Genomic DNA, 14370 nt, shown 5'->3' with positions numbered 1-14370 from the left:
GCGGTCAGTTTTCACTTGAATGGGTTTGCAAAGTGACCACCCGTGTGCATCTTCTGCCTCGGTTTCGCTGCAGAGAGGGAGAAGGCGCTCACGGGCGGTCACTTTGTAAACCCATTCAAGTGAAAACTGACCGCCGGGTTTCCTTCTCCTGTCCCGTTTCTCGAGGCAGAAGACAGAAACCTGAAAGCGTAGACCGGGCGCAGCTGTGAACCCGTACCTTCATGGTAATGTGTACAGGCCCGGAGAAAACCACAGATAGCCGGATCTTGGCCACGGTCGTTTGCAGGAAGACTTAAAGGGATACTTCAGAGATTCAAGAGCCTTATACAGCTTTGTTTAGAACCAGGTTTTGTTAAATTTTGTAACACTTATTGTTCCAATGCACTTACAATTAAAAAACAAAAAACTTTTCAGATCATCATTTTATGTCCACGGCTGTTGCAAAAAATAAAATAAAATAAAATATAAAAATAATATAGTATAGATTATAGACATTCAACCCACTATTTTATTAGAAAACATCAATCACTTCTCACTGACATGAAATAGTAAATTTTCTATGTACATAATAAATATTACTGGGGCAGACGGTTACTGGTTTTGCTCTCGTTTCTCCAGTTCGGCCAGTCTGGAATCCACAGCCCTGGGAAGATGATAAGAGATACAGAGTGTTAGCCCGCACCGTGACACGTGCACAAAATAAACAGCACACCCTACTGCCCGCACCACACTGCACCGCGTATACCTTTGTAGATACACTGAGTCTGGAGTTATACTCTAGTCACAGTCAGAGCTGCATGGAATCTTACACCTAAGTGACTGGACCACTGGGCTCTATTTATATATAGGCTGCCACGGGAGGTGGTGGGCGCTCCATCAATGGAAATCTTCAAGCGGAATCTGGATAAACATATAGCTGGGATGATTTAGGAAAACCTGCACTCGCAGGGGGTTGGACCTGATGGCCCTTGAGGTCCCTTCCAACTCTACCAAAAAAAAATAAAAAAAATTATATAGGATAGTACTGATGGATAGGGGATAAAGGTACAATCACTGGGACCAGGGTGCTAAAACCAGGGGTCCCCGGTCCTGTGTGACTGGAGCAGTAGCTTGCATGTATGACCATTGCTCAAGTCTCATAGAAGTGAATGGAGCTATGGTTAAACATGGGGGCGACCACCACATTGATATAGTGACCCCCCATCTGGTAAGGGTGGGCAGATCTCCAGGGATCATACATCCACCTGCAAACGGATCCCGCCAATGAAAAAAACCCCCACATGCCTGTTTTTTTCAATGAATTTTATCTCTGCAATTGATTTACAGCCTTTTGAATTGCAAAAAAACTGAAAACCGTTGCGATGGACTTGTTACGACTTTTTTCAGTAGTGTAAATGGGATTTGTTGCATTGTGATCCACTACACTGACACGGTGTATCACAGCGGGCTACCTACGGGCAGTACACCTGGCCATTAGCCCTGGCCTCACAGTAGACATGCAGCCTTACCAGAGTCTGGAGCGTAAGGCGGCTCGCTGGTCACGTAACACCTGAAGTAACGGGTCATCAGCGAATTCTGTGCCGTCAGACTCTGGAATAATAAAATATAGGAAGGGTCAGATTCAATCTTTAACCCCTTAATGACTGACAATACGTATTTTTACAGTGCTGAATTTGTCCTGCGTCAGGGTCCAATTTCGCCCCTCAGCAGGGATGAGAGGAACCTCCAAGCCTGCTAGTTTAACCGTTTGATTGCTGCAATCAAGAGTAAAAGGTTTCCCCATGACGCTCTTAGGGTTTGAGCATCCCCTGTGCAGGTAGTGCACACCCGATTTGAGCAACGGGTGTGCACTACCTGCTTGTCCGCCGTTTTTGAAAAGTGCAGGCTCACCGCAGCTCTATTCTCTCCTGAGACCGCCACAAGGTCAAGCACAGCACTGAACTATATCTGACAGTCCCTAAGAAGTTAAAGGGATTTTACAGGCCATCAATTTCATATCATATCACAAGAAAATGGCCGCTTACACCAGCTTACAGTGTAAGCGGCCATTTTCTTGTGGCCCGGGCACACACATTTGGCTCTGCACGAGGCCTAGAAGATTGAAACCCAGGACGGAAGAAGACGCAGGGAGAGGCTGCTCCTGAAGAAGATGGAGGCGTTGGTGGAGAGTTCTCTCGCAGCATTGGAGATGCCTCCAGTACTGTTTGAGTGCTAAGGACCGCCCCCAGTGCTGTGAAAGAACTCATTTGCATACTGAAGAAAACCCGAATTTCCACCGAACGGCAGTGCGGAGAAGACTAGGAGGTAGGAGAAGAATAGCCTTTCTTAAGGCTATTCCTACGTGGTAGGGAGAAAGAAAAAAAAAAAAAAGGGGGTATCCAATGATAGGATCCCTTTAATCACATGACTTGTTCACAGCTCAGTCTCATCCAAGTGAATGGGCTGAGCTGCAATACCAAGCCACTATACGTTGTATGACGCTGTGACTCAAATGCTGCAGTCAAACAGCTGATCGGCAGGGAACTTGGGTATCAGACCCCCACTGATCCTCAAATGTTAGCCTACCTAAGGATAGGTTAATTATGAAGCCTGAAAAACACAGTTAGGGCCCCTTTACACGGAGTTTACGCTCCGCTCATTCACACACGTATACACGAGCGCTTCAAAACACATTCCATTCACTTCAATGGGAGCGCGCGTAAAGCCGGCTTTACGCGCGCTCCCATTGAATTGAATGGGATGTGTTTTGAAGCGCTCGTGTATACGTGTGTGAATGAGCAGAGCGTAAACTCTGTGTGAAGGGGCCCTTAATGGAGCGGCATTGTCAGTAGGAGTCCTAGTGGTCAGGCCCCGACAAATCTACAACTTATTCCCCATCCTCTTTAAGGGGTTGAGATGATTGGTCCAAAGACCTGTCCACTTGTGCAGGGGTCTCCAGCCCTCAATCCCACTTTACTTTCCCTTTTCTGTGCTCCTGCATATACCGGTGGGAACGCAACCGACTGACTGACTAGAGAACAGCCCGGGGTGAGACCATTACCTTCTGCGTCCTCTAGAAGATGAGCAGCGATCTCTACTGGCTGCAGATCAGCGTCATCCTCTGTGGAGGGGGTTGAAGGTCTTCGCTCCCTTTTCTCAGATTTGGATTTTGGTGATGGGAGAGGAGAGAAGAGGCGCTCTGAGATCACCTGTCATGTAAAGAGGAAAAGTGAGACAGAAAGTGGGAAGTGAAGGTCTCGTACAGATGGCGGAGGATGGAAGCCACAGGTCATCTATAGAAAGGAAGACATGAGTCACTGCAGATGTCAGGCATAGGAACCGCGCTCTGTGATGGTGAAATCTTATAGAAGACATGACTCTCCCCGCACAGCCCTGCAGTACAGACGGCCCACTGTTTATAGTGTGTAATGCTTCATTTCTCCTATGGAGGCGCTGCAGGGGTATCGAACACTTCCGACAACAACGACTTGCCAGCAGCACAACACTCCCCTGTCAGATCATCATTGGGGTGGAACCTTATAGCAAAATAAGAAGGAGTTTTGGGGGGGTTATTTTTGAACAATTACCTGCTCCATTGCTTGGTGAACTGGCGATTCCGGGACTGGACCCGCCATGGTTCTTGCCGGAACTTTCTCACCCGGTTCTGTCTTGTCTCTTTTTCTCCTGCTTCTGTTGTCTTTAGATTTCACCTTCTTTTCTTCTACGTGATGAGCCTTGCTCTGACGTTCAGGAGGCTGCTGCGGAGGAAGAAGGGGTCCTCGATGGACCGTGCCATCTTGGCTGGGCCTAGTTGATGGATTAACCTCCTCCTTGTGCTTTACATGGGGTACACTTGGCACCCTGGTGTGGCGTGGCTGCTGTGGTGGGTCTCCTACGTGTGCCATGCCATCTTCACGTTGGGGTACACTTGGCACACTGGTGTGGTGTGGCTGCTGTGGTGGGTCTCCTACGTGTGCCATGCCATCTCCACCATTAACCTCCTCCCTCTTCTTTCCTTGGGGTGCACTTGGCGCGTTCTGGTTACGGACACAAGGTAGGACGTCGCACAGAAGGTGCAGATGAGGAGGGACATTACTTGTTGGGGTCACGCTTGGACTGGCCAGAGGAACATGGCTGAGGCAGGTGATGGGAATATGTGGCTGTGCAGAAACACACGAGCTCTGTACTGCCCCTTGTGGCAATACCTGGTAAACTTGATCAGTAGAGGCTTCTGAGTGAACATCCTATAGATAAAAGTGAGACATAACATGAATGGGAAATAACCAGCATCAAAAGAACTTACTCAGAGGAGCAGGAAGGGGGCGCCATCCCCAGTAACACTTTGTGCCTCATGTACCTGTCTGGGAATCCGGACTGGTGGAGAAGGGCTGCGTTTTCGGGTGGTGACAGGCAGTGCCCCTTCTCGTGCCTGCTCCATCTTTCTACGCAATCGCCACTGATACAAAATGTCGTCCTCAGGGGCCGGTGTTGGGTGGGCTCTGACGGATGGGAGATTAGGTCGTGGAACAGGCATAACGGGGGCTAAAAAGAAACACAAGGGTTAAATTTGTCAAGCAAATGAAGTCGGCCATGTGGGAACCAGACCTTTTATTACCTGTGTCCAGCAGGGGTGGTCTTGTCCTCCTGGGGCGGTCAGACTCTGAGCTGGAGGCATTGGACGCTGGAGAAGACCCCAGACCCTCTGAGCTCACGGGGTCCACACTGCTTAGGGACGACTCGCTGCCAAAGGACACAAATACCAGGGCAATGGTTAAAGGGGTTTTCAGGCTTTATCAATGGATGACCTATCCTCAGCGGAGTCTGACACCTGGCACCCCCACAGATCAGCTCATCGCTTGCACTTCACAAGTCATGTGATATCAGGTTCATCAGTCAGATGGCTTGTTCACAGTTCAGTCCCATTCCAGTGAATGGAGCAGAGCTGTGATATCAAGCTAGGTCACTTTCATTGATTTTCTATGAAGAGGTCGCAGTGACCACCTGAATTCGATGGTCTCCACACAGTGACCTGGGACCCCTGCTGATCTGCAATGGAGGGTCTAGCCTAAGGATAGGTCATCGATTGATAAGCCTGAAAACCCCCTTAAACAGTGCCTTACAATTCTGAGTAGGACTGAGTTACAGACCAGACTGAGAGGTCATCCCTTTATTTAGGTGTCGGACACTGGGCTGGTTATTCGGGAAGTTTGCACATCATTATTGTATCCCATTTTTGACTTCTGGCCTCACCTCCGCAGTATAAGTTTTCCCGCTCGGAGTTGGAGTCCTGCAATATCCACATCCTCCGGACAAAGCCGGGAGTCATTCAGAGAACTGTCCTGAGAAAGGGGATGTGAGAAAACACCTTAATAAAGCGCTTCATAAACCCCCTTCCCATTTAAGACCATGACTTATCCAGACTAGATTTCCTGATGCAGATTTTCAGTTCCTTCATCTCCCTATCTTATAAAAATGAATTCTTGTCTGTCTGTCCGTCTGTCTGTCTGTTCTCTAATGCGAACCAAACGACTGTACCGATCTTCACCAAATTTGGTACAGAGATACTTCAGGTATCCGGGAAGGTTTAAGACGAGACTCCAACTCGCTCGGACGTACCGTTGCTGAGATACAGCATTCCAAACACAATGCCCCCCCCCTTAGCCAATACAAACCTGCAAGTCTTTCACTCATATTCCAACTGCAATACACATGGCCACTCCACATACACAACCCAACACTGATATCCAAACTGAGATACACGCATCAGAGGATTAGATACACAGATCAGCACACAGTATCACACGCCACAGGATTAGATACACGGGTCTGCACACAGTCCCACACACCAGAGGATTAAATACGCATTTCTGCACACAGTTCCACACACTGAAGGATTTGATACGTGTGTCTGCACACAGTTCCACATGCCGAAGGATTAGATACACGCGTCTACACACAGTTCCACACTCCAGAGGATTAGATATGCGCATCTACACATAGTTCCACACGCCAAAGGATTAGATACGCGCCTCTTCACACAATACCACACAAGGGAGGATTAGATACGTGTGTGTGCACACAGTACCACACTTTGGAGGATTAGATACATGCCTCTGCACACAGTACCACAAGCCAGAGAATTAGATATGCGTCTCAGCACACAGTATCACACGGGGGAGGATTAGATATGCACGTCTGCACACAGTACCACATGCCATAGGATTAGATACGCGCCTCTTCACACAATACCATACAGGGGAGGATTAGATACACGTGTCTTCACACAGTACCACATGCCATAGGATTAGATACACGTGTCTGCACACAGTACCACATGCCATAGGATTAGATACACGCGTCTGCACACAGTACCACATGCCATAGGATTAGATACGCGCGTCTACACACAGTACCACATGCCGAAGGATTAGATACAGGCGTCTACACACAGTTCCACACTCCAGAGGATTAGATACACAGATCAGCACACAGTATCACACGCCAGAGGATTAGATACACGGGTCTCCACAGTCCCACACACCAGAGGATTAAATACGCATTTCTGCACACAGTTCCACACACTGAAGGATTTGATACGTGCGTCTACACACAGTTCCACACTCCAGAGGATTAGATACGTGCGTTTGCACACATTTGTACACGCCATAGGATTAGATACACGCGTCTGCACAGAGTACCACATGCCGTAGGATTAGATTCACGCGTCTACACACAGTTCCACATTCCAGAGGATTAGATACGCGCGTCTGCACACAGTTGTACACGCCATAGGATTAGATACACGCGTCTGCACACAGTACCACATGCAGGAGGATTAGATATGCGCGACTACACATAGTTCCACACGCCAAAGGATTAGATACGCGCCTCTTCACACAATACCACACAGGGGAGGATTAGATACATGCCTCTGCACACAGTACCACAAGCCAGAGAATTAGATACGCGTCTCAGCACAGAGTATCACACGGGGGAGGATTAGATACGCGTGTTTGCACACAGTACCACACGGGGGAGGATTAGCTACGCGTGTCTACACACAGTACCACATGCCATAGGATTAGATACGCGCATCTGCACACAGTACCACATGCCGGGGGATTGGATACACGCGTCTACACACAGTTCCACACGCCGTAGGTTTAGATACGCGCCTCTTCACACAATACCACACAGGGGAGGATTAGATACACGTGTCTTCACACAGTTGTACACGCCATAGGATTAGATACACGCGTCTGCACACAGTACCACATGCCGTAGGATTAGATACGCGCATCTACACACAGTACCACATGCCGTAGGATTAGATACACGCGTCTGCACACATTACCACATGCCGTAGGATTAGATACGCGCGTCTACACACAGTACCACATGCCGTAGGATTAGATACACGTGTCTGCACACCATACCACATGCCGTAGGATTAGATACGTGCCTCTTCACACAATACCACACAGGGGAGGATTAAATACGTGCGTCTGCACACAGTACCACACGCCAGAGGATTAGATAAGTCTGTCTGCACACAGTACCAAATTCCGTAGGATTAGATACGCACATCTGCACACAGTACCACATGCCGTAGGATTAGATACCCACGTCTACACACAGTTCCACATGCCGTAGGATTAGATACGCACCTCTTCACACAATACCGCATAGGGGAGGATTAGATACGTGCATCTGCACACAGTACCACACGCCAGATTATTAGATACGCGCATCTGCACACAGTACCGCAAGCCAGAGTCATTAGATATGCGCGTCTGCACACAGTTTCACTTACTGGAGGATTAGATACGCGCCTCTTCACACAATACCACACGGGGAGGATTACATATGTGCATCTGCACAAAGTACCACACCAACAAGGATTGGATACTTGCATCTAAACACAGTACTACACGGGGAAGGATTAGATACAGTTTTACTCCAGGTATCCATAACAACTGATCACAGGTTTTTCACTGACATCCAAAATGAGATACACATAATCACATGACGCTTATGGACATACACACAAACCACATACAAAATACACCAGTGCAAAATTGGACAATTCTTATGGGGCCACTACACAAACATAAAATGTAATATACCCGTGCGAAGCCGGGTCCTCCCTCTAGTACATTATACATAGCGGCCATTAGGAAGCAGCCCACTCCCTAGGAGACCACTCTTCAGTGTAATTATGGGTGGTGGTCTCAAAGTTCTCACTGTAAATTACCAGATAGCTTAGCAGGCGTTACTCACCTCTAGGGTCGGCGTCCTCTCCAGGTGGTGAGGAGAAGACTCCAGAGGAGCTGAGGTTCCTGCAACATGAAATAGGTAAAGGTGAGAAACAATCCCTACAGATCCACGGCCATTAAAGGGATCCTATCACTCAGACATGATTTTTTCTAAGTACTACGTCAGAATAGCCTTAAGAAAGGCTATTCGTCTCCTACCTTTAGTCGTTTCCTCCGTGCAACCGTTCGCCTACAATCCCAGTTCTTGTATGCTAATGAGCTCAGCGCTCAGACAGCTTTGGCGCTGCGAGAGAGCTCTCTCCTGCGCCGCCTCCTCTTCTTCAGCAGCGTCATGTTCCTACTCTTCTTCCGGTGGTGGCTTGTAACTTCGAAGGCCTCGGGCGGAGCAGTCTGCGCATGCCCACAGGCCACGAGAAAATGGCCGCTTCCAATACTGTGCAAGTATCTGAGTGATAGGATCCCTATAACCTTTGATCTAAACAGTCTCTGGAGAATGACTAGTATTTAGCATCAAATACATCTTCTTGCAGCCACATGTATTACAGGAGCCTTGGTCAGATGGCTAATGGTTACACATGTGTCTGTGTATAGTCAACCTAACACTGCAGCTTCTGTATACAGGAAGAGATTATATACCACCAATAACCTAGCCTTAGCATATAGGTGTTCTCATCTCTCCCCTATCCCCTGCCAGTGTGGGGCACGCACCTGAGCCTGGTCGAAATCTCTGCACTTCTGGGCTATCAGGAGACTCCTGCAGCCACCAAAAGTCTTTCATTCCAGAATGTGGAGGAGACCGCTCCCTGCGACTGGTGGGACGTCCACTGCGAAATCTCTCTATGTACCTGTACATCACAAACTGGTTAAAACGTAACCTCCCAATATGACAAAATGGTGATAATGGAAAGTATTCTGTGTTTTACTCCAGAGGAGCTGCGCTCACTATTCTGCTGGTACAGTCACTGTGTACATACATTACATTACTTATCCTGTACTGATCCTGAGTTACATCCTGTATTATACTCCAGAGCTGCACTCACTATTCTGCTGGTACAGTCACTGTGTACATACATTACATTACTTCTCCTGTACTGATCCTGAGTTACATCCTGTATTATACTCCAGAGCTGCGCTCACTATTCTGCTGGTGCAGTCACTGTGTACATACATTACATTACTTATCCTGTACTGATCCTGAGTTACATCTTGTATTATACTGCAGAGCTGCACTCACTATTCTGCTGGTGCAGTCACTGTGTACATACATTACATTACTTATCCTGTACTGATCCTGAGTTACATCTTGTATTATACTCCAGAGCTGCGCTCACTATTCTGCTGGTATAGTCACTGTGTACATACATTACATTACTTATCCTGTACTGATCCTGAGTTACATTCTGTATGATACTCCAGAGCTGCGCTCACTATTCTGCTGGTGCAGTCACTGTGTACATACATTACATTACTTATCCTGTACTGATCCTGAGTTACATCTTGTATTATACTCCAGAGCTGCGCTCACTATTCTGCTGGTGCAGTCACTGTGTACATACATTACATATCCTGTACTGATCCTGAGTTACATCCTGTATTATACTCCAGAGCTGCACTCACTATTCTGCTGGTATAGTCACTGTGTACATACATTACATTACTTATCCTGTACTGATCCTGAGTTACATCTTGTATTATACTCCAGAGCTGCGCTCACTATTCTGCTGGTACAGTCACTGTGTACATACATTACATTACTTATCCTGTACTGATCCTGAGTTACATTCTGTATTATACTCCAGAGCTGCGCTCACTATTCTGCTGGTGCAGTCACTGTGTACATACATTACATTACTTATCCTGTACTGATCCTGAGTTACATCTTGTATTATACTCCAGAGCTGCGCTCACTATTCTGCTGGTGCAGTCACTGTGTACATACATTACATTACTTATCCTGTACTGATCCTGAGTTACATCCTGTATTATACTCCAGAGCTGCGCTCACTATTCTGCTGGTGCAGTCACTGTGTACATACATTACATTACTTATCCTGTATTATACTCCAGAGCTGTGCTCACTATTCTGCTGGTACAGTCACTGTGTACATACATTACATTACTTATCCTGTACTGATCCTGAGTTACATCCTGTATTATACTCCAGAGCTGCGCTCACTATTCTGCTGGTACAGTCACTGTGTACATACATTACATTACTTATCCTGTACTGATCCTGAGTTACATCCTGTATTATACTCCAGAGCTGCGCTCACTATTCTGCTGGTGCAGTCACTGTGTACATACATTACATTACTTATCCTGTACTGATCCTGAGTTACATCCTGTATTATACTCCAGAGCTGCGCTCACTATTCTGCTGGTGCAGTCACTGTGTACATACATTACATTACTTATCCTGTATTATACTCCAGAGCTGCGCTCACTATTCTGCTGGTGCAGTCACTGTGTACATACATTACATTACTTATCCTGTACTGATCCTGAGTTACATTCTGTATTATACTCCAGAGCTGCGCTCACTATTCTGCTGGTGCAGTCACTGTGTACATATATTACATTACTTATCCTGTACTGATCCTGAGTTACATCCTGTATTATACCCCAGAGCTGCGCTCACTATTCTGCTGGTACAGTCACTGTGTACATACATTACATTACTTATCCTGTACTGATCCTGAGTTACATCCTGTATTATACTCCAGAGCTGCGCTCACAAGAATTATAAATGCAGCTCTGGCATATAATACAATGTACTGCTGCATGTCTAGTTTACATACAATTGATCCCACTGTTAGTGTTATTTATCACCTCGCTAAGACTGAGTCTTCAGCCCCTGGGCCTCTCTGTTTATCAGCGGTCGCTCTATTGGAGTCAGGGGTCCTCTCATCCCGCTCCGGAGTCTTACTGCTGTCCTCAGTAGAAGGCCACGATTCATCAAAAGGCTCAGAAGAGTCAGACTCTGGAAGACCAGGAACCAGTCGCTGGGATCCTACAAGGAAGCTAAGATCAGGGGGGCTGAGCGAATCGGAGAGATGGGGAGGAAGGGAGCGCAGCCGATCTGGACTGAGAACCTGGAACAAGAGGCGCAGGATCAGGCGTCAGTTTGAACAGAGATGAAACCGAGTAAATGTCAAAGTGAAGCAAACTGTGCAATCCATGAATGTGATATAATCCAGTAGATATAATATAACGTATTATTCAGTATGTCGTCAGAAGGTAGAGGGCCATTTGCTGCACTTACGGTATGTTTCTGCGCCTCCGTCACCTTCTTGGGCGAGGACGGGTGATAATGAGTCCTAGGTCTGGTCTGGGTTGGGAAAGGATCTCCCTGGTTGGAAAACACAGCGACACTGCAAAAAAACATGACAGCCGCTTATAGCTCAGCTATATATATATATATATATATATATATATATATATATATATATATATATATATATATATATATATATATATTACAGTAGCTCAGGTACTGGACCAGGACGGCTAGCCGTCACTATCTACACATTGCCCTGCTGTCAGTTCACTGGCCGCCCATCCTTCATACCAGGAACACGCCATTTGGGAGACACTCTGACCCACTACTCACTATCTTGTCTCAGTCGCTCACTTGCCCATTTTTGTTGCCTCCCACACATCAACCTCAAGACCCGACTGTTCACTTGCGGCCTAATACATCCCACCCCTGAAAGGCGCCATGGTCACCTGACAGCCCATGGTTTTAATGTTATGGCTGGTGGATATATATTCATTATAACTATATACAGTGTCAGTAGACACGTGAAGGGCGCTGTCTCCGGATCATTAACGAACTTGAATAAAAGCAGGCAGCCTGGAAAATGTAGTATCAGTGACAGCGGGGCGCGGGGCTGATGTATTATTAAAGCTGCGGATCAGCTTCCAGCCAGCGGCACGGACAATACAAGAGATGAAAGAGGCGGGCACAGGAACGAAACCTGGACGGCGGCGCCTGGCAACATTACCTTTAAATGGTACAACTTGTTTGTGTCGAGTTGATGCATAAATAGCAACGCATTAACTCTTGTGCCCCCTACCTGCAGCTACGTGGTACTGCTCCCCCCTAAAATAGGACATATGGCAGTGATGGCAGGAAACGTCGAAATTTTTGTTGGAGCTCAGGTAGATGCTAAACCTGAACATTTAGACATGAATAGAGGTGAAGTACACGGAGCCGAAAAACAGGAAGGGGAGAGGAGACAGGAGAAACCCTGAGATGGGAATCACCGACAGTGAGGGGACCATGGATCCCTGACAGCAAGACATTTGAGGAGGTGGGGCTCCCTGACAATAAGGGTCTCGTGGAAGGGGAGGTCCCTTACAAGCTGATTGTGGGGGTCTGTAAGATTACAATATAACCATTGCTTATGGTTAATGCCCAATATCACTCTGGGGGTCTCTGCTGTTCCTGCAGTGATGACATCACACATATCAGTCACGTGAGCCCTGCAGTCAATCGCTAATCCCCACAGTGAGGTTTACATGAGACCACCCTCCAAAAACTCTTACAATATAGGCCATCCTATCCTAAAAATGTTAGGATCTGTTATTAGATCAGTTATGGGATGAGCCTGGACCCACTGGAGAATTATCTGGTGCTACAGTGGTCCAATCCAACACAGGCTGGGGCATCAGTCATGTGAATGATATGCATGATGTCATGGCTGCAGGACTGGCGGCAGGGAGGTGACACGAGTGCTTTTAGGTAAATTGCAGAAAGTCCCAGACAATCCCTTTAAAGAGAACCTTTCATGTCCTTGGGCACAGGCAGTTCTATATACTGAATTCAGCGCACTGTCAGCTTTCACGATCTGTGCCCCGGGTGAAGAGTTATCAGTGCTGTTACCAATAGCTCTTAACTGTCACAAGGGCGTTCCTGACAGTCTAGCTGGGAACGCTCCTCCTAACAGTAGTGTGTAGCACTATACTGTCTGCGGGGTTATTCCTTACCACCCAGCCATGACACTGAGGAACACCCTGTCCTCCTGACTGTACTCATCCATAGACTAGTACTGCTCATGGCTCAGCGTCATCACTGGGCGGTAAGGAATCAGTATAGCACTACACACAGTACTGTCAGGAGGAGCGTTCCCAATTAGACTGTCAGGCCCGCCCTCCTGACAGTATAGAGCTATTGGTAAAACCAATATCTCTTGCTCCGGGGCACATAATGGGAAAGTCGACAGTAAACTGAATTCAGCGCTCTATTAGCTTTCTAGCGGTATATAAAACCGCCTGTGCCCGAGGACATGAAAGGTCTTCTTTAAGATAACGCAGAGGCGGAGCTTCATCATGTGACCGGTCACACACCTGCTCTTCATGGCCGCCGATTCATGCTGTGTCCTCCTCCTCGTCACCTCTCTGCAATAGGAAAATAACATTCAGCAAGTGGTCACTGATACAAAGCACCAACCCCCCCCCCCTATAAACAATAACCCCATCCCGCCCTCCGCTGTCTAATTCAATTCCCAATACAGACGACATTACGGCTTCTAAAAGGGACCTGAACATAAATCTGACTCTGTGATACATGGAACACGACGCTACAGAGTTACTGTCAGGAGTCTGGGAAAGCTGGGTGACGCCCCCCCCTGTTACAGCACTCATTGGAGTCAGGTTAGTGGTCACCCAGCTTTCCCAGACACAGATCGAGGGAGATAGGATAAGATAGGATAAGATAATCCTTTAATAGTCCCACAGTGGTGACATTTCTACTACTGCCTCCTATACATACCACCAGGAGCACGGCCTCTCTATAACATACCTGTATACAGGCAGACAGTGACGTAGCCTCACACAGACACATCCGCCATTGCTCATTACCTCTCCTGGACTCGAACCTCCCGCCGTTTCCGGCCGCCCGTCTCCTAGCAACTGTCATCCTGCCGTAAAGGATTCTGGGATGTAACGTCCTTCCCAACCGCGGTCTGAACTACATTTCCCGTCATGCCTTTAGAGTAAAATCTGCGTCTCCCTTACGTCATTACGCATATATGAAAGGCGTATCCCCATTGAACGCTTTTGATTGGCTGGACTGCTGTGATCCACAGGAGAGCGAACCAATGGGATTATGTCT

General features: G+C 47.4%; 1 protein-coding gene across 2 annotated transcripts; it reads right to left on the bottom strand.

Moving 5' to 3' along the window:
* Positions 1–556: 556 nt before the first annotated feature.
* PROSER3 (proline and serine rich 3) lies at positions 557–14154 on the bottom strand. 2 transcript variants are annotated; one of them, XM_075278859.1, is made up of 13 exons: positions 14118–14154; positions 13605–13655; positions 11518–11626; positions 11085–11347; positions 8964–9100; positions 8260–8318; positions 5230–5318; positions 4595–4719; positions 4337–4521; positions 3567–4223; positions 3041–3188; positions 1509–1590; positions 557–643 (listed from the first exon to the last, which is right to left on the bottom strand). In XM_075278859.1, exons 2-13 carry the CDS (start codon positions 13613–13615, stop codon positions 592–594), a joined length of 1917 nt encoding a protein of 638 aa, XP_075134960.1. In that variant the 5' UTR covers positions 13616–13655; positions 14118–14154; the 3' UTR covers positions 557–591. The 2 variants fall into 2 exon arrangements, with proteins under 2 accessions (XP_075134960.1, XP_075134959.1); XM_075278858.1 differs by having other exon boundaries at positions 14059–14134.
* Between the last annotated feature and the right edge of the window lie 216 nt (positions 14155–14370).

The sequence above is a fragment of the Leptodactylus fuscus genome, chromosome 6 (genome assembly GCF_031893055.1).
Source record: "Leptodactylus fuscus isolate aLepFus1 chromosome 6, aLepFus1.hap2, whole genome shotgun sequence".
NCBI classification, from domain to species: domain Eukaryota; kingdom Metazoa; phylum Chordata; class Amphibia; order Anura; family Leptodactylidae; genus Leptodactylus; species Leptodactylus fuscus.
Note: the sequence above shows the minus strand (reverse complement) of the source record. Positions and strands in the feature narration are given on the sequence as shown.

Coding starts and splice junctions, on each gene's coding strand:
- PROSER3 (XM_075278858.1), bottom strand. CDS start 14,114: ATGAGCAATGGCGGATGTGTCTGTGTGAGGCTACGTCACTGTCTGCCT. Junction 13,656..14,058: donor CACTGTCTGCCTGTATACAG/GTATGTTATAGA, acceptor TTCCTATTGCAG/AGAGGTGACGAGGAGGAGGA. Junction 4,522..4,594: donor ACCACCCCTGCTGGACACAG/GTAATAAAAGGT, acceptor GTTTCTTTTTAG/CCCCCGTTATGCCTGTTCCA.